This window comes from Amphiprion ocellaris, chromosome 16, assembly GCF_022539595.1.
Source record: "Amphiprion ocellaris isolate individual 3 ecotype Okinawa chromosome 16, ASM2253959v1, whole genome shotgun sequence".
Lineage (NCBI taxonomy): Eukaryota > Metazoa > Chordata > Actinopteri > Pomacentridae > Amphiprion > Amphiprion ocellaris.
Genome location: NC_072781.1, coordinates 27,559,739 through 27,577,545, shown reverse-complemented (window position 1 = coordinate 27,577,545; position 17,807 = coordinate 27,559,739). Strand labels below are relative to the sequence as shown.

At 39.6% G+C, this 17,807-nt stretch overlaps 1 protein-coding gene across 7 annotated transcripts in view; it reads right to left on the bottom strand.

The window, feature by feature from the left end:
* LOC111578997 (integral membrane protein GPR155-like) overlaps positions 1-17,807 on the bottom strand; it is a 28,466-nt gene that overhangs the window by 8,679 nt on the left and 1,980 nt on the right. For 2 of the 7 annotated variants that reach the window (XM_055018498.1, XM_055018503.1), the window contains exons 2-15: positions 10,575-10,620; positions 10,057-10,102; positions 6,987-7,194; positions 6,528-6,675; positions 6,303-6,432; positions 6,026-6,204; positions 4,863-5,015; positions 4,691-4,758; positions 3,548-3,719; positions 2,189-2,344; positions 1,673-1,756; positions 979-1,102; positions 740-824; positions 501-588 (exon numbers count right to left, since the gene is read on the bottom strand). In XM_055018498.1, coding sequence (XP_054874473.1) covers positions 501-588; positions 740-824; positions 979-1,102; positions 1,673-1,756; positions 2,189-2,344; positions 3,548-3,719; positions 4,691-4,758; positions 4,863-5,015; positions 6,026-6,204; positions 6,303-6,432; positions 6,528-6,675; positions 6,987-7,144 — 1,545 coding nt within the window. In that variant the 5' untranslated portion in view covers positions 7,145-7,194; positions 10,057-10,102; positions 10,575-10,620. Of the gene's footprint in view, positions 1-500; positions 589-739; positions 825-978; positions 1,103-1,672; positions 1,757-2,188; positions 2,345-3,547; positions 3,720-4,690; positions 4,759-4,862; positions 5,016-6,025; positions 6,205-6,302; positions 6,433-6,527; positions 6,676-6,986; positions 7,195-10,056; positions 10,376-10,574; positions 10,621-12,234; positions 12,281-15,408; positions 15,588-17,807 lie in introns of those variants that run through there. The other 5 variants (XM_055018500.1, XM_055018501.1, XM_055018502.1 and 2 more) reach the window with 5 other exon arrangements.

Below are 17,807 nucleotides of genomic sequence, written 5' to 3'. Positions count from 1 at the left end.
GGAGAGCCTTTCCTGCTTTTATCTGATTTTAATTTCCTTTAAATTTTTTTTCAAAATTATGCTTCATAACAGTTGTTTTTATGAGCCATACTGTGTTTTTATCCATCTCTTAAGTTGTGATGGTTTTATGCAGACATGTTTTATTTTGAAAAGTTCTCTATAATTAAAGATTATTATGATTATTATCTACCAACTGAGCTAACCAGGCTGCTCCGATGTTCATTAGGCATCCATTTTTCAAGCTGTGACTTTATCAAAACTTTAATAAATCACCAAACAGTCCTTGTATTTGTTGGAAAACACATACAAAATATAAAAATCAACTTGATTGAATAGTGAGGAATTGGTGTGTTGGAGGAGGAGGTTTGCGGTTTTTGGTGTCTTACTAAAAATAAAGGTCAAATCTTTGAAAATAAGAAACAAAACTCAACCAAGCATGGCAGCACTGTTAAGATCTTGTTTCTTTGTTGACTTAAAACACTTCTAATAGTTGTTTCAACCTGAGCTCTGCCATAGAAGAAGGCCGAGTCAATGGTTTCAGTCCTTTCTCCTGATATTAGAAGACCTCCGACCATCAGGAAGGGAACTCTGCACACACAGAAACAGTATTCAAGCCATTCTACATACTTAAACTGCATATATCTATATAAAGCCATCCTGATGATATGTTAAAATGTTATCATTAAAACAACAAAGATTTTAGAAGTTTCAGTCCTTCATTCCAGGTGTGCTGACTTACCCCCAACCCAGGATCATGAAGACTCCTGGTCGGAGCCTCAGCAGATCGTCTCTGTTAGTCAGAGCCAGACACAGAGGGATTAAACCTAAAACACACAACACATGAAAACACAACTCTGTAGCATAGCGGGTTTCATTTCAGTATTTTGGTACCTAATTTCATATTTCTGCTAAATGCCATCTGACTGACAATAATGGCGGTGTGGTTAAGAACTCACCAATACTACTATATCCACTGACCTGTCCATATATATGTGCTGTACAGAGATCCATAGAGCAAAGTGAAGGTGAGAATCTTCCCCACTAGATTATCTTCCTGTTTCACCAGGAAGTTCCACAAGATCATACTGACACACACCAGGAACTGCAGAGTGAAATACAGAAGGTTCAGGTGGAACAGCAGAGGCGTGAGGTTCTCATTTTATAGATTTATAAACCGAGAGAACAAAACTGGCCTAAAAGTATCACCACAATAAACATGACCACATACGCTTTATAAGACTAGCCACAGTGCAACATTGAGGATTAACGGTTTAGGATTTAATTAAACTGTAACTCAGTCACCTGTAAGTACCACAAGTACAACAATAGACTCACTTCAACTAGTGAACTCCATCTGCAGGAATGAAAAGTGCCTGGTCCATTTACTCAAGTGCAATGTCTATGACATCTATTTTACTGTAGTCCCAGGGAGAATATTGCACTTTTTACTTCATCACATTTCTCAGACATCTTTAGTTATTTTACACTTGCATGTTTTAGATACAAAACATATGAAAAAAACCAAAATGTTGCACTTTTGTTGTTAAAAACCACCTAGCAGTGTTTAAAGTCGGTCATTTTAGCCTCACCTACACCAGCTACAACAGAAAAATAAAAACACATCTATGTATAAATAATATTTCATTATAGTATAACAATAAGACTGACTAACCTGAGCCAGGAAAAGATTTAACACAAACAGGTGAGGAAGTCTGTTAAATTTTCTGCTGAGCAACATCACCGCTATGGTCCACACCTGAGAGAAGAAAAATAATCTGTATGTTTATGTTTAGGAAATCACTCATTTACTCTCTGCCACTCAACATAATAAAAGATGAGAAATACTTCTTGCAGACTTGTGCTTCTTAATAATATTCTCATTCTTTTCAGTATATTCCTGTCTATCACGCTAACTTTACTTCAAAAACATTGGTCTTGTTTGGTAAAGTTGTACATAATAAAATTTCTGTAGGGTTTCAATCCCTATAACGTAAATTGTTGAGGTAATATCACACCATAAACGACATTATAGGGTCTTAACTGCATCATTTAAACTTTGTTAGTTTAATTTAATAACGCAAATTATAAGCTACTTTTTTTACTGGAAAGCACTCTGATGATTAAAATTGTGCTTTACATGAGAAATGGTGACTTTACTTGACATATTCTGCAACTTGTCACTACTTACCAGCGCTACGAGGCTGACGATGCTAATGTTGAAGCTAACGTTTTCCAGCTCTGTCACCAGAGGGGTTGGATCCATCAGAGGGATTGTTAATAACCAGGCAGAAACGTACATGATCGGAGCAGACAGGAATGTACTGATCACCATCCCTGATGTTACCTAAAGAATAGACAGAAAGAAATACATTTAAAAATAGTCACAGAAATCCAGTGTTTCTTTACACACTTCTACCTTTTCTTGATGAAAACTAAGATTTAAACTCACAGTTCTAACAAAATTAAAGTGGAACTAAAACAGTCAGGTTTAGTAGCCTAACATACACAGCCAGATTGTTTTTTTTTTCTATTTGCTGTGACACAAATCAGACTTTCTGTCCGTGTTGATGACATTTCTTTTTCTTGACAACCCAACGCACAATCTTTACAGACTAGTACTTTACTAACTTAAACAGGAGAATGAATCTGCTGTGATGGCTTCCTTGCAAAGAGATAGTGACAAATCTTTGAAATTAATAATGAAACTCACCCAAACATGGCAGCACTGTTAGGATCTTGTGATAAGACATTTCTAAGAGGCTCAGAAGGATAAATTTCATGGCCAATGAAGGGCTCGAAGCCACAACCCTGACTCTCACAGTTTTAAAGAATTACTAATGAGTCAAATTAGTGGTCAGTTTAGTGTTGTTTATTTGTATTTTGTGGTTTGAAATTCGTGCTTTGGTGCAAGAATTTCATTGTGATCCCTACAATAAACCTGAACTTTAAATAAATAGAGTAGAAGGAAGAGAGAAGAGATGAAAGACACCAATAATCACTGCTTTTCTTTACTCACTTCTACCTTTTCTTGATGAAACTAAAATTCAGACTCACAATTCTAACAAAACTAAAGTGTACCTATTACAGTCAGGTTTAAATATATTTAAATAGTAGCCTAACATACCCAGCCAAGTTGTATTTCAACTTGCTTAGACACAATTTAGACTTTCGGTTGATAGTGTTTCTTTTAACATGATACACGATCAACTTTAAAAACTTTACTAACTAAACTAGGAGAATGTGAGTGGAGAAACTCAAAGCAATGAATAGTGAGTTTTGTAGATGCAGCTGAACAGTGGATAACTACCAGAAAATCAGAATTTTCCAGTCTTTGCATGTGTGTGTGTGTGTGTGTGTATGATCCTGTTCTGGCTTAATCTTGTCATGTGAACTGGTCAAGAGACAGATACTGACCTAATGGATTTAACACGCCACGGTCATGCATTTAACATTTTACAGTGTTTCAGATGCTGTTGCAGCAGTACTGTATAACGTGTTTCTTGCAAGCTGCTGTTTAATGTAGGATCAATACAGTCGAAGAACTTACCACCTCTAGTTCCATGTTATAGTGTCCAGCATAGATAGCCACGCTGGGTGCAGTTGGGAAGACTCCATAAAGGAAAGCAAAGTTGGACAAACTGGTGTGGTTGGCACTGGTGCTGTTGACTCCCACGTCCAGAATATCCACCATGTCTTTACAGACCAGCGGCATTATAAGGCTGGACAGATGACACGGAGTGAGCCAGAAAAAAATACAACTCGAGTTGTGTGATTAACCCAGAGCTAAAGTAGTTATGGTTTGAAAACACTTCCTACAACTATTCAAATTTCTAATATTTTAGATGCAACAGCATGTTCACTTAGCGCATCAGTCACCAAATAAACTCAGACAACAAACATTCCCTTTATGAAGCTTAGAAGTTTTCAGATTTTGTTGGAATGATTTCAAAGATAAGCTATTTTCAGAGCATATCTTCCATATTTCTTTACATTCTTGAATCGATGAGGCATAACCTAAACATAGGGAGATATCGTTAACATTCTTGATTCGCTGTTTATGTCTGCTGTTATTTAGGTGTCGTAACTGGAGAGCACAGTTTGTGGCAAAAGACTGGGGATACAAATTTCAAATAGTTTTCAAACCAATAATTAGCAGCATAATTAATTTATTTAAACAAACTGAATCAAGTGGATGTTTGTCCTCGACCAATTTAGCTATTTAAGTCTCCAGACACACACATTCTTTGTTGCATGTGTCTCTGGGATATAAAATGTAGCTCTGCTCAATCTCAGCTTCCTTCAAATGCATAAACTCTAACCAGATGTCATTAGGTATCACAAAAGTCTTTGTCATGGTGCCCGTTGCTAGCTAAACCCCTACTGGAGCTGTACAGTAAGCTTTTCAGTTGTCAAACATGTACACTGGCTTGATTTTTATTAACTTTAAAGTACTTGAAATGCGTAATATCATGGAATATGGTATCAGATTGGGACTTAGTATTGGCAGATGCTCAATATTAAAAGACTCGGACTGGACTGGGGTAAAGAAACTTAAATGGGATGTCTACTAATGGACAAATAATTAAAAACATAGTTGAATGCAGTCCAACCCAACCACTAAGCTAAGACCACAGTCCTCATCTTCTACCAGACACACATCTATACACTCCATCTCACCAGTCTCACTTACAGTTTGGCTGTGATGAGCAGAATCAAGGCTACTCCAGTGTCTCTGGTCAGTTTTCTAAGTTGACCGACCTGCAACAGAAACACACAGCTGATGATTCCCTTCATGGTTCAAGTGTGTTAAAAACAGATGATAGATTGGCTTTAAAAACATAAAAAACTAGACATGAACTCACCATAGTGAGTCCAAGGTAAAACAACGCTGCCCCTCCAAAGGAATTAGCCAGACCGTCTATGAACTCCGACAGCACAGCAGGTATCCGCTGACCGAGAGCAAAGTGGGAGATGATTCCTACAATCACCATAAACACTATTGGGTTCTTCAACACCTGCAGGAGTGACATTCAATGTGTTCAAAGTGTGTGGAAAAAATGTAGATAACAAAAAATCCAACTCCTGAAAGTAATATCAAAATAGTCTTGCTTTGCTAAACCATTCTGTAGCACATAAAGGTCTGTGATTCTGCTATTCTGCACAATACAAATCCTCAGCAAAACTTGAACATTTCAGTGTGGTAGGTTGCTGCTTAGAGGCTGTGGCAAAAGAACATGGTAACACAAAGATATCAGAAATCACCTACATCCTCAGTTGAACAGATCAGGAGATTCTAACCCTGTAGTATAATGGTCTAGGTCAAGGTTCAATGGGGTGTGGTTAAGTTTTTTGTGTTGTCTGAAAAACCTGAAAAAATTACTTAGGCCTTTATTCTAAGAGGGTGTCGAAATGATACTTAGAGATATTTGTTATGAGGATATTCTCTATTATCACATCTTTATAATCTATTATTTAAAGAGTTTAAATTGAAGCAGTTGCTGCTGGACATGTTTTCCCATCAGCGGTGCCCAAACACAGTGGGAAGATCTAAAATCTCCAGAAATCCACCAACTGTACTGAGAACACCTCAGATATAACAGTACTGACAGAGTGTTACAATCCAGTCTGATACTAGCTGCTATATCCTCTCAAACAGACTCTCACAAACATCCACGGGAGCCCAGAGTGTTTGTCCGTGTGCAATACGAAGGGCAATTGGTCCTCAAATTTTCAGTAGTTTTCTAAATAAATAATTATTAGCATTATTAATCAATAGCAAACTTAAAGACATTGCCATTTAGGTTGACAGACACGCAAAATGTACCGCAAAGGTAGCTTACTTACATTAACATTAACGCTGACATTCTGAAAAGCAGTTCTAGTCAATCCCAACTTTCTTGAAACCCATGAGGTCTGACCGGATGTCATTAAGCATTACAGATGTCTTTGTCATGGTGCCCATTGCTAGCTACACCGAGACAATGTCCTCTGCTTGCCAACATGAAGCCATTTGTATTTACAGTACCTGTAAGACTACAACTCCCAGGATGCCAGCAGTACTGTGCTGTGGATGGCTGGCCTGCCTCCATCTTTGCACCTCACAAAGAGCAAAGCCGATGGGGTTGAGAAGCATTAGGGAGACCGGAGCAACTAAATAGATGTACTGGAGGTATTCTGGATACGTGCTGCGATACAAAGCATCAACTAGAAGAGACAGAGAAAGAAGAATACTATTTGTGTTAGTTACAGTATTTTTCTCCACTGGTAACTTGCATGAGCAGTTAGTGTTTGTGTCGCCTTACCTATTGGGTATCCCAAAGCAAAGTCATTACTCTGCGTAGCAAATATGGCGTACAGACCAGCTTTACTGTATCTGCTTTCTGGACTGGCCACCATCAGTGTCAGGACACACACCAGCACAAACACCGTCACCTACAGTTTTACAAAAAAAATCACTTTACTTTTCTGGAATCATCTCCAACTGCCACGATACAAAATATAAACTACATACACGTGCATACACCAACCTTAGTGACCAGGACACTCCAGAGAAACGCCCAAATGACGTTTCCAAAGTCCAACAGAACCATGTTTTTAAAGAGCAGAGCTGGAAGAGCAAACTTGGACACAAAGTTCCCCAAACCCTTGGCCTGGCTCTCAGTGATGATATCAGCCCTGTGGGGAGGAATCAAAGGAAAACACACATGAAAGCTACAGTGGCTGTCAGTTAGTATTATCGTTCAGCATCTACAGATTTAATGCAGAGTCACATGACGGCATGCCTGCAGAACTGAGGAAACAAACTTGCCATCTCGATTTAACTTTAATATTTGATCTCTACAAGCACTGAAGATATTCTAGCAAACTAGGGTAAGAAAATGCCACCAGTTGAACTTCTGATTATTTTAATTAAAGAAATATGAACTATGAATTGAAATTCTTGGAGATCAGCCACCAGCATGCCACTGTTTCTCCCACACACCTACCTGCCAGCGATATAACCACACAGTATGATGCCAAAGCACTCGAGGAGAGCCGGGAACAACTTGTCGATGGACATGTGGGGTCCCACTGCAGAACCTGCCAGGGTGTTATGGGAGATGTTCTTCCCATGGATCAGCACGTAGCTGTTGGCCGTCTCCATGGTGACGATGGGATGGAGGTCAGAGGGGTCAGGGGATGAATATCAGCAGTCTGGAGGGAGACGAGGAGGGGAAACAAGGCTGAAGCAAAACAGAAAAATACAGTTGGGCAATAGAGAGCAAAGAATGAGAGTAAGGGCTTACAGCTGATGTGTAATGTCCCAAAAAAAAAAAAAAAGAACATTTTAACCTTCTGAACCTCAAAAGTCAACAGCAGATATGAATACAGTTAAGCTTTATCAGCCAAAAACAGGATAAACAGAGAGAATAGTAAGATTTTCACATTTCTGACTGGTTATGACATGGAAATTTATCCAAATCTAAGTTTAAAATTAAGAAAATCTGGTTTATTTGTAGCTGTCCTTTTCTCCGTATGAGCTGGGTTAACGTGCAAAGCCAGAAGCTCTAAAAACACAAAAAAACATTGGATTTTCAACTTCCAACTGTTCTTGATCTACTCATCTGTGATGTACAGTTCAGTCAAAAAAAAGAGAATATTTTAATCTTCTGACCCTCAAAATTCACCAGCAGATATGAATTATTATTTTTGTTTATCATTAGTTGCACAAATTATCAGTCAAAAACTGTAAAAACAAAGAGAAGAGTAAGATTTTCAACTTTTTGAATGTTTATGACGTGGTTCTGGTGGAAAATTATCCAAATCTCAGCTTAAACTCATGAAAATCTGGTTTATTTGTAGCTTTCTTTTTCCCCTCTTATGAGCTGGGCTGATGTACAGAGTAATGTCAAAAACATATAACTGGCTCACTTTTCATGTTTCTGATGATGATTGCACTATTCATCTGTGAATTCTCAGTCAAAATCTCTATATTCACCATGTCTCATTAGGAAAACTGGTAAAATTACACCGTTTACCAAAGCCAGAAGCTGTAAAAACAGAAAAAAAACATTGGATTTTCTGCTTCCAGCTGTTCTTGATCTACTCTTCTGTTGTGTGCAGGTTTATCAGGGAAAAAAAGACAATTTAAACCTTCTTAAATTTAAACAATTTAAACCTTGTTGAGTGTCAGTTCAGCTCTTTGTTCCACACATGTATATGTTCCTATGTGATTGGTGTCTTGCAGTCAGAGTGTAAAGAATTGAAGCTGTCAGAGGCTTTCTGTGGTGAAGGGGCTGCAGGACATCAGCTGCTCCAACAGGTGACGCCTTTGTTCTTTGGCTCCAACCAGAACCAGCAATAAATCAGCATGAGCTGCAGCTTATCCACCTCATAGAGTGTATAATAAAGAAACCAAGAGGTTTTAGTTGATAGCTGTCTCTAGTGAATGACCAGCAGTGTCTTGTTCAGGTTGTGAGGAGAAGTAAAAAGCTTACAGCAGCTGGTATTCCCAGGTAGTCTCCCATCCAAATACTAACCAGGCCCACCCCTGCTTAGCTTTGCAAATCAGATGAGATTGGGTGTATTCAGTCTCAGAAACAAACCTACAATGTAAGTTCTGTACCTGACATGATTCAAATCTCCACTCACACCTTTTATTTGTCCTTTGATTGCTCCAGTACTGATTGATGCCATCATTTAAGCCAATTTATAACAACACCTTGTAGGAAATGTGGTGCAGAGGTAAGTTCTGTGCCTCACATGTTGAAGGTCCATGGTTCAAATCTCCACTCACACTTTTTATGTGTCCTTTGGATGCTCTGAAGTACTAATTGCTAGCATCATTTAAGCAAAGTTAGAGCAACATCTTGTAGGACAGGTGGTGTAGAGGTAAGTTTTTTGCTTGGCATGTTGAAGGTGCCCGGTTGAAATCCACCTTAGTACCTTTATTATCTTCACCTCCTTAATAGTTTTGTGTACCATCATTTACGAAAACTAACAGTTACACCCAGTAAGAAGGATAGCGCAGTGGTAAGTTATCTGCCTGTCATCCAGGAGGTTTTTGGTTCGAATCCAGCCCAGGGCTCTTTTGACACTTTTTAAGATAAGATAAGATAAAGTTCTTTATTTCTCCCCACTCCAGGGGAAATTTACATTGTTACAGCAGCTTTATTTACAATATATACATACTTTGGCTGTATGACAACCTCTTTCAACAATCATTCCAACAAAGTCCACGAAGGACCTTGTGTGAAAGATAGCTCACACATAGGTTGTGTGTCTGTCATGTGGAGGGTCACGGTTCGAATCCCCGCTGGGAACCTTGTGGAGGATGGTAGCGGAGTGGAAAGGTTGTGGTCTGTGGTGTGGAGTGTCAGTGGATTGGAGTTGAAGGGTGGTTCCAGTAAAACCAAGAAGTTGCCTGAAAAAGGTAAAGAGCGTAAAGAGCGTAAAGAGCGTAAAGAGCGTAAAGAGCGTAAAGAGCGTAAAGAGCGTAAAGAGCGTAAAGAGCGTAAAGAGCGTAAAGAGCGTAAAGAGCGTAAAGAGCGTAAAGAGCGTAAAGAGCGTAAAGAGCGTAAAGAGCGTAAAGAGCGTAAAGAGCGTAAAGAGCGTAAAGAGCGTAAAGAGCGTAAAGAGCGTAAAGAGCGTAAAGATTTAATTTTACTGTACTGTAAAGTTTGACAAGCTCTCAGCCAAAGACTCACGACATTAAATGTGTTTGTGCTGAGGTTGATTTGTCTCTTGAGGCAATGCGAGTGGAGATTAAAAAGCTAATTTTGTATAAACCACTACCAAAAGGAAAAATGAAGAATGCAAAAAGAGGAGGTGCTCTAGGAACTACACGGTGCCAGACCCCCCCGGCCTGTTCGATGGCCACGTCTGGCCCATGTACCTGCAACACAAGAGGGCGTAAAGAGCGTAAAGAGCGTAAAGAGCGTAAAGAGCCTTTCAAGAAGATTTTTGGCGAATTTTGCCCAAATGTCAAAAAAAAGCTTGAGCAGAGTGGGGGATTGAACCTGCACTCTCCAGGTTCCAAACCACCATCACTACCTCTGGACTACCGGTCCTACATACCCAAATACAGGCTTTTCTTCTATTCGTCAAGGCGGTGACATCAACACTGAAAGAAAAAAAAAACAATCCACAAAATCAAAAAAAGAACATAATCTACCTACAACTTTTAAAGAACACGCTAAAAAACACAATACTAAAAAGTCACACTCTTCTCCTCATCACTCATTTTTACATTTTAACACAATTTCAAAGCCACACAAATCACATTCTTCATGTCAAATCACTTCTCTTCACTACAAATGGGAGAGAACAGCAAACAAAATACAACTTATGGCTTAAATATCTTCAAAATCTCTTTGCTATTCCTCTACATTCAAATTCCTCAACACCACTCAACAAAGAGCGCAAAGAGCGCAAAGAGCGCAAAGAGCGCAAAGAGCGCAAACTGTCTTTCAAGTAGATTTTTGGTGAATTTTGCCCAAATGTGAAAAAAAAGCTTGAGCAGAGTGGGGGATTGAACCTGCACTCTCCAGGTTCCAAACCACCATCACTACCTCTGGACTACCGGTCCTACATACCCAAATACAGGCTTTTCTTCTATTCGTCAAGGCGGTGACATCAACACTGAAAGAAAAAAAAAACAATCCACAAAATCAAAAAAAGAACATAATCTACCTACAACTTTTAAAGAACACGCTAAAAAACACAATACTAAAAAGTCACACTCTTCTCCTCATCACTCATTTTTACATTTTAACACAATTTCAAAGCCACACAAATCACATTCTTCATGTCAAATCACTTCTCTTCACTACAAATGGGAGAGAACAGCAAACAAAATACAACTTATGGCTTAAATATCTTCAAAATCTCTTTGCTATTCCTCTACATTCAAATTCCTCAACACCACTCAACAAAGAGCGCAAAGAGCGCAAAGAGCGCAAACTGTCTTTCAAGTAGATTTTTGGTGAATTTTGCCCAAATGTCAAAAAAAAGCTTGAGCAGAGTGGGGGATTGAACCTGCACTCTCCAGGTTCCAAACCACCATCACTACCTCTGGACTACCGGTCCTACATACCCAAATACAGGCTTTTCTTCTATTCGTCAAGGCGGTGACATCAACACTGAAAGAAAAAAAAAACAATCCACAAAATCAAAAAAAGAACATAATCTACCTACAACTTTTAAAGAACACGCTAAAAAACACAATACTAAAAAGTCACACTCTTCTCCTCATCACTCATTTTTACATTTTAACACAATTTCAAAGCCACACAAATCACATTCTTCATGTCAAATCACTTCTCTTCACTACAAATGGGAGAGAACAGCAAACAAAATACAACTTATGGCTTAAATATCTTCAAAATCTCTTTGCTATTCCTCTACATTCAAATTCCTCAACACCACTCATCGAATCCAGCCCAGGGCTCTTTTGACACTTTTTAAGATAAGATAAGATAAGATAAAGTTCTTTATTTCTCCCCACTCCAGGGGAAATTTACATTGTTACAGCAGCTTTATTTACAATATATACATACTTTGGCTGTATGACAACCTCTTTCAACAATCATTCCAACAAAGTCCACGAAGGACCTTGTGTGAAAGATAGCTCACACATAGGTTGTGTGTCTGTCATGTGGAGGGTCACGGTTCGAATCCCCGCTGGGAACCTTGTGGAGGATGGTAGCGGAGTGGAAAGGTTGTGGTCTGTGGTGTGGAGTGTCAGTGGATTGGAGTTGAAGGGTGGTTCCAGTAAAACTAAGAAGTTGCCCGAAAGAGCGTAAAGAGCGTAAAGAGCGTAAAGATTTAATTTTACTGCACTGTAAAGTTTGACAAGCTCTCAGCCAAAGACTCACGACATTAAATGTGTTTGTGCTGAGGTTGATTTGTCTCTTGAGGCAATGCGAGTGGAGATTAAAAAGCTAATTTTGTATAAACCACTACCAAAAGGAAAAATGAAGAATGCAAAAAGAGGAGGTGCTCTAGGAACTACACGGTGCCAGACCCCCCCGGCCTGTTCGATGGCCACGTCTGGCCCATGTACCTGCAACACAAGAGGGCGTAAAGAGCGTAAAGAGCGTAAAGAGCGTAAAGAGCGTAAAGAGCCTTTCAAGAAGATTTTTGGCGAATTTTGCCCAAATGTCAAAAAAAAGCTTGAGCAGAGTGGGGGATTGAACCTGCACTCTCCAGGTTCCAAACCACCATCACTACCTCTGGACTACCGGTCCTACATACCCAAATACAGGCTTTTCTTCTATTCGTCAAGGCGGTGACATCAACACTGAAAGAAAAAAAAAACAATCCACAAAATCAAAAAAAGAACATAATCTACCTACAACTTTTAAAGAACACGCTAAAAAACACAATACTAAAAAGTCACACTCTTCTCCTCATCACTCATTTTTACATTTTAACACAATTTCAAAGCCACACAAATCACATTCTTCATGTCAAATCACTTCTCTTCACTACAAATGGGAGAGAACAGCAAACAAAATACAACTTATGGCTTAAATATCTTCAAAATCTCTTTGCTATTCCTCTACATTCAAATTCCTCAACACCGCTCAACAATCACCTGCAGGATCTCTTACTTCTTTCTTAGCTCTGACAAAACATCTTCAAGACTCTGAGAAGACAACTCATTTTCAACACATTTGCTGCTTCGTCTAAGTGTCCACACACATCTCCAGTCATCCACAGGCCTCACCACTGATCAGCTGCACAAACTTACATGTTAAACTTCTCCAAAGATAAAATACAGGCCCTTCTGTCTGATCACAACTTTTACTGGTGGCTCATATTTCAAGTTCATTTCCTTGCAAAGTCTTTATTTTGGATTAAAGTGGGATCTGTGACCAGGCAGATCACTTGTTTATTCTTAGCATTTGGATTTCACTGACATTCCTGTCATGTAGAAAAATAGAAATATCTTTGCATTGATTCAGCTAAACTAACTGCAGACACTGAGAGGCGTAAAGTTCAACAAATGCTGTTTTTATTTACTTCACTGGTGACATCAGTAGATGCTTGCAGTGAAACCACCACTGCAAATATTTATGCATTAAAGTATCGCAACTGAAAACTCCCTACAAACGTCCACTTCTAACACCACAAACATTGTCCAGAGGAAATGATATTAGCTGAACATAAAAACATACACATATGTAACTCATCAAGACACACAAAAATGTAATTGACACCCATGACCAAAATCCAACAGGAAGTCAGCCATTTTGAATTATATGTCATATGTTTTGACGATTTTGGGTCATTTTTGTACATTTTCAAAAGCTATAAACTCAAACAGGGTAACACCGAGAGAGATGAAATTTGGCCAGGATGTACTACACACATGGGTGATCAAAAGTTATCAAAATGCTCCGCAAAAGTCTGAGGGCGTGGCCATGGCGGCCTCCTGAACTTTGATGCTTCGCCATGAAACATCAACTGCTGTGTAACCGCCCTAAACATGCTCCAATCTGCCTCAAACTTTACATGTATGATCAGAGTCCCGCCCTGATGACATTCACATGCTGAAATACAGCCACAGTCATAGCGCCACCTGGTGGATAGAAGGAAAAGCTCTATAACTAGCCTGTACATGGTCCGATCTGCCTGAAATTTTATATGTGGAATCACAGTCTGACCCTGATCACATCCATTGGCCAATATACACTCTCGGTCGCAGCGCCACCTGGTGGATGGACAGGAAGAGCTCTGTAAGTAGCCTGAACATGCTCCAGTCTGCCTGAAATTTTACGGCTGTGATCAGAGTCCAGCCCTCATCGCATCCATAGGCCGACATGCACTTTTGGTCGCAGCGCCACCTGGTGGACATGCGTGGATTCGCCGGCCAGCAAGGATGCGAGGACCCGTCCAACGCTGCTTGCAGCTTTAATTTATTATTATTCTTTGGCAAACTTTTGAATTGCATTTTTGGCGGCCTTATCATACCCCAAAACACGTGAGACTTGGCATGCACATTAGGACCGGCGAAAAATTTGATTTTTTGTGGGAGTTGCACATGTGTCTGGCAAAATCGCTCCATAGCGCCCCCTACAAAGTTGCAAAAAGTTGTCATTAGGCCAACTGGCAGCGTGTTTCATCCACAGCTACAAAAATGTGTATGCATATGCAGCACATCAGGACCCACGAAAAAGTCAATCATGACCACGCCCTAAACCCAACAGGAAGTCGGCCATCTTGAATTAGCTGTGAAGTATGATGAGATTAATAACTCAGCGGGGGTAAGTCCGAGAGACGTCAAATTGGGCCAGCATATGCAAGACTGCCTCCTGATGAAAAGTTATCAAAATGCTCTGCAAAAGTCAAAGGGCGTGGCCATGGCGACCCCCAGAAATATTGATCCTTCGCCATGAAACAGGAAGTGGTGTCTAACTCAGCTGTACATGCTCCAATCTGCCTGAAATTTTACATGTGTGATCTGGGTCCAGCCCTGACGACATCCATGTGGTCATGTACATTGACAGTCATAGCGCCACCTTGTGGTAGCAGGAAATTGACATTTTTTACACTTTGATGTACTATTCTTAGCACGTTGATCAGATTCACCTCAAATGTGGTGACATATGCCAGAACACATTGATGATGATTCCCAGAGAAAATGGTGACTCGTCGTCAAGGGGCGTGTCTGTGGCGGCGCGGCGAAATTCGATTTCTCGCCATGAAAATTGAATTATTAATATCTCAGCTGGAAATGATGCAATCCGGACCAAACTTGATGTGATGGACACCAGTCCGGTTCTGAACACATCCACATTCATAAATTTAGAAATACTCATAGCGCCACCTATTGGCAACAGGAAGAAATTGTCATTACATTTGCACATGCCATTGCCAGAAACTTTGTCATATCATCCTGTAAATTGGTCAGCTCAGTGTTTCCCCCTTGATGATGCCACAGTATGAAGATTTTGACAATTCATAAAATTCTGTTGCCGTGGCAACGCATCGTTGCCGTAATAAACAAAATACTTTTTGACAGGTTAGGAACGCTCATATGCTCACCAAAATTGCCACACACAGCAGGACTGCTGAAATATTTGATATTTTATACAAATTGTCCATGACTGTTGCAAAATGGCTCGATAGCGCCACCTGGAAAATTTCAAACATTTACTACGGGCTGTGTGTCTGACATACAGTTCTGAAATTTGGTAGGCATATGTAACTTGTCAAGACGCACAAAAATGTAATTGACACCCATGGCCAAAACCCAACAGGAAGTTGGCCATTTTGAATTAATTGTCATACGTTTTGACGATTTTGGGTCATTTTTGTACATTTTCAAAAGCTATAAACTCACACAGGGTAACACCGAGAGAGCGGAAATTCGGCCAGGATGTACAGCAGGCATGGGTGATCAAAAGTTATCAAAACGCTCACCTTAAGTCTGAGGGCGTGGCGATGGCGGCCTCCCGAATTTTGATACTTCGCCATGAAACATCAACTGCTGTGTAACTGCCCTAAACATGCTCCAATCTGCCTCAAACTTTACACGTGTGATCAGAGTCCAGTCTTGATCACGTCCATAGGCCGACATAAACTCTCGGTCGCAGCGCCACCTGGTGGATGGAAGGAAATGCTCTATAACTAGCCTGTACATGGTCCGATCTGCCTGAAATTTTACATGTGTGATCAGAGTCCGGCCCTTGTCGCATCCATAGGCCGACATGCACTCTCGGTCGTAGCGCCGCCTGGTGGACGTGCGTGGATTCGCCGACCAGCAAGGATGCGATGACCCGTCCAACGCTGCTTGCAGCTTTAATTTTTAACTTGAGTTTGGACTCGACAGTTTTTGTGAGGAGGTTGGACTTTAGGCTTTGTGCTGGAGGGTTGAACCCTGATTTCCAAGATTTTCAAAGTGTACAGACCTCTTGAGTCCTGAGGAGATGAGCTTTCACACAGTGTGAGGGCTGAAATTTTCGAAGTTTCACAGTAGTTGTCTGTAAACTAGAACCTTCAGATAGTCCAAGGACTCGTGTCTTCTATGTCCATGTGTAGTTGTCTGTTAGTTTGAAATGTCAGATAGTCTGAGGACTGAAATGTGCAAAGTGTCTTAGTACTTCTCTGTTAGTTAGAAATTTCTGTTTAATCGAAGCCTTAAAAGTTGTGAACATGAGTCTTGATTTCACATTTAGAGTATCCATTTGAGTTTTGGTGAGACGTTCACCTGTGTGCTATTTAGAAATGGTCCAGAAACTTTGATTGTATTCACTGAAAAGTATAGTTAGTGGTGATCAGAAGTTAACATTAGTTTGATCAATGATTTCAACTATTAGTAGACTTTATGAGGGAAGCAGTTTTGAGAAAAGAGTTATTAGTAAATCAATTCATAGTGCAACCCAGAACATTGAAAGAGGAAGTGTTTGAAGAAACAACCAGATGTTTTTGTTTCAGAATAGAAAACGTTTTAAGATATGTAAATTTATTTGTTTTTTTGGATTTTGTTATTGTGTCTTCTGTGTAATCAGATATTCAAAAGTGTCACTGGTGTTTTTCAAATTTTTTGTCTGTATTTAGATTCATCTTAAAAGTTTAGTCTTGGTCTTTTGTCATTCTGTATGATTTTATAATATTAGATAAGATGTCCAAATGTTTTGTCTTTTTAATGTGTAATTGTTGAGTGAAAAGTATTATTGGATGTGATGAGTTAAAATATTATTTTCAATATTAAATGTTTAGATAAACTGTTGTAGTTTGTAATTTTAAGAACTTGTAGTAGATTTTAATGTGTAATTGTATATTTAAAGTTTTCATAGTAAATTGTGTTTAATTCCTAGTAAAAGTGTTATTGTCTTTAAGGTGTTTATTTGTAAATAAACATTTAACTATTTAAATAAGTGTAGTAGTCTCTTTCACTTTTTGTTTGGATAGGCGTAGTGAGAGACAGCCAGACAACGGGGTTAGAAATAAGAGGTAGGCCAGCTCATACAGCATGGGGTGAACAAGCGGGAGTCGAACCCGGGCCTCAGCGGCGGGGACCTAGTACATACGTCAGAGGCGTAACCCGTAGAGCTACATGAGCACGTATGTTCTCTCCTTGTAAACGTGTATAAATCCAATAGAAAGTCTAGGGATAGAGTTAGGGTTACAGAGCAAGGTCCTTACAGCAGTAATGAAAAATAAGGTAAATTTAATATGACACATAAATATTTTTAATATTAATACTAAGCAACAGAATAATCCGAGAAATTCATGCGCGGTTTTCCCTTCAGCATTGTGGGTCTAAATATCCCCTAACGGAGACGTGCAACCACAATGCTGAAGGGAAAACCCCAATTTTATTCTAGAAATTTTTTGGGTTGAGTGGCTTAATATTAAATTATGCACATATGTAAAATTTAATTTCCATTTTTTGGTACATTGCTACTGTCAGGACCTTCCTCTCCATCCCGATCTCTACCCTTTGTCTTTCTATTGGGTTGATACACCTTTGCTGACAGCCAATATGTATGATCATATAGCTCTGTGGGTTAAGCCACTGACGCATGTAGTTGTTCCTCAACGCTGAGGCCCTGGTTCGATTCCCGCTCGCAACCCCGTGCTATATGAATTGTTCTCATTCTTATTTCTACCCCATTGTCTGGCTGTCTCTCACTACGCCTATCCATCAATTAACTGCAAAAGACTACAACACTTATTTACAAATTTCCTGTTTATTTATTAAATACAATTCTGCGCGGATTCGCCGACCAACAAGGATGCGAGGACCCGTCCAACGCTGCTTGCAGCTTTAATTATTATTAGGGTCCGAGCACCGAATGGTGCGAAGACCCTATTGA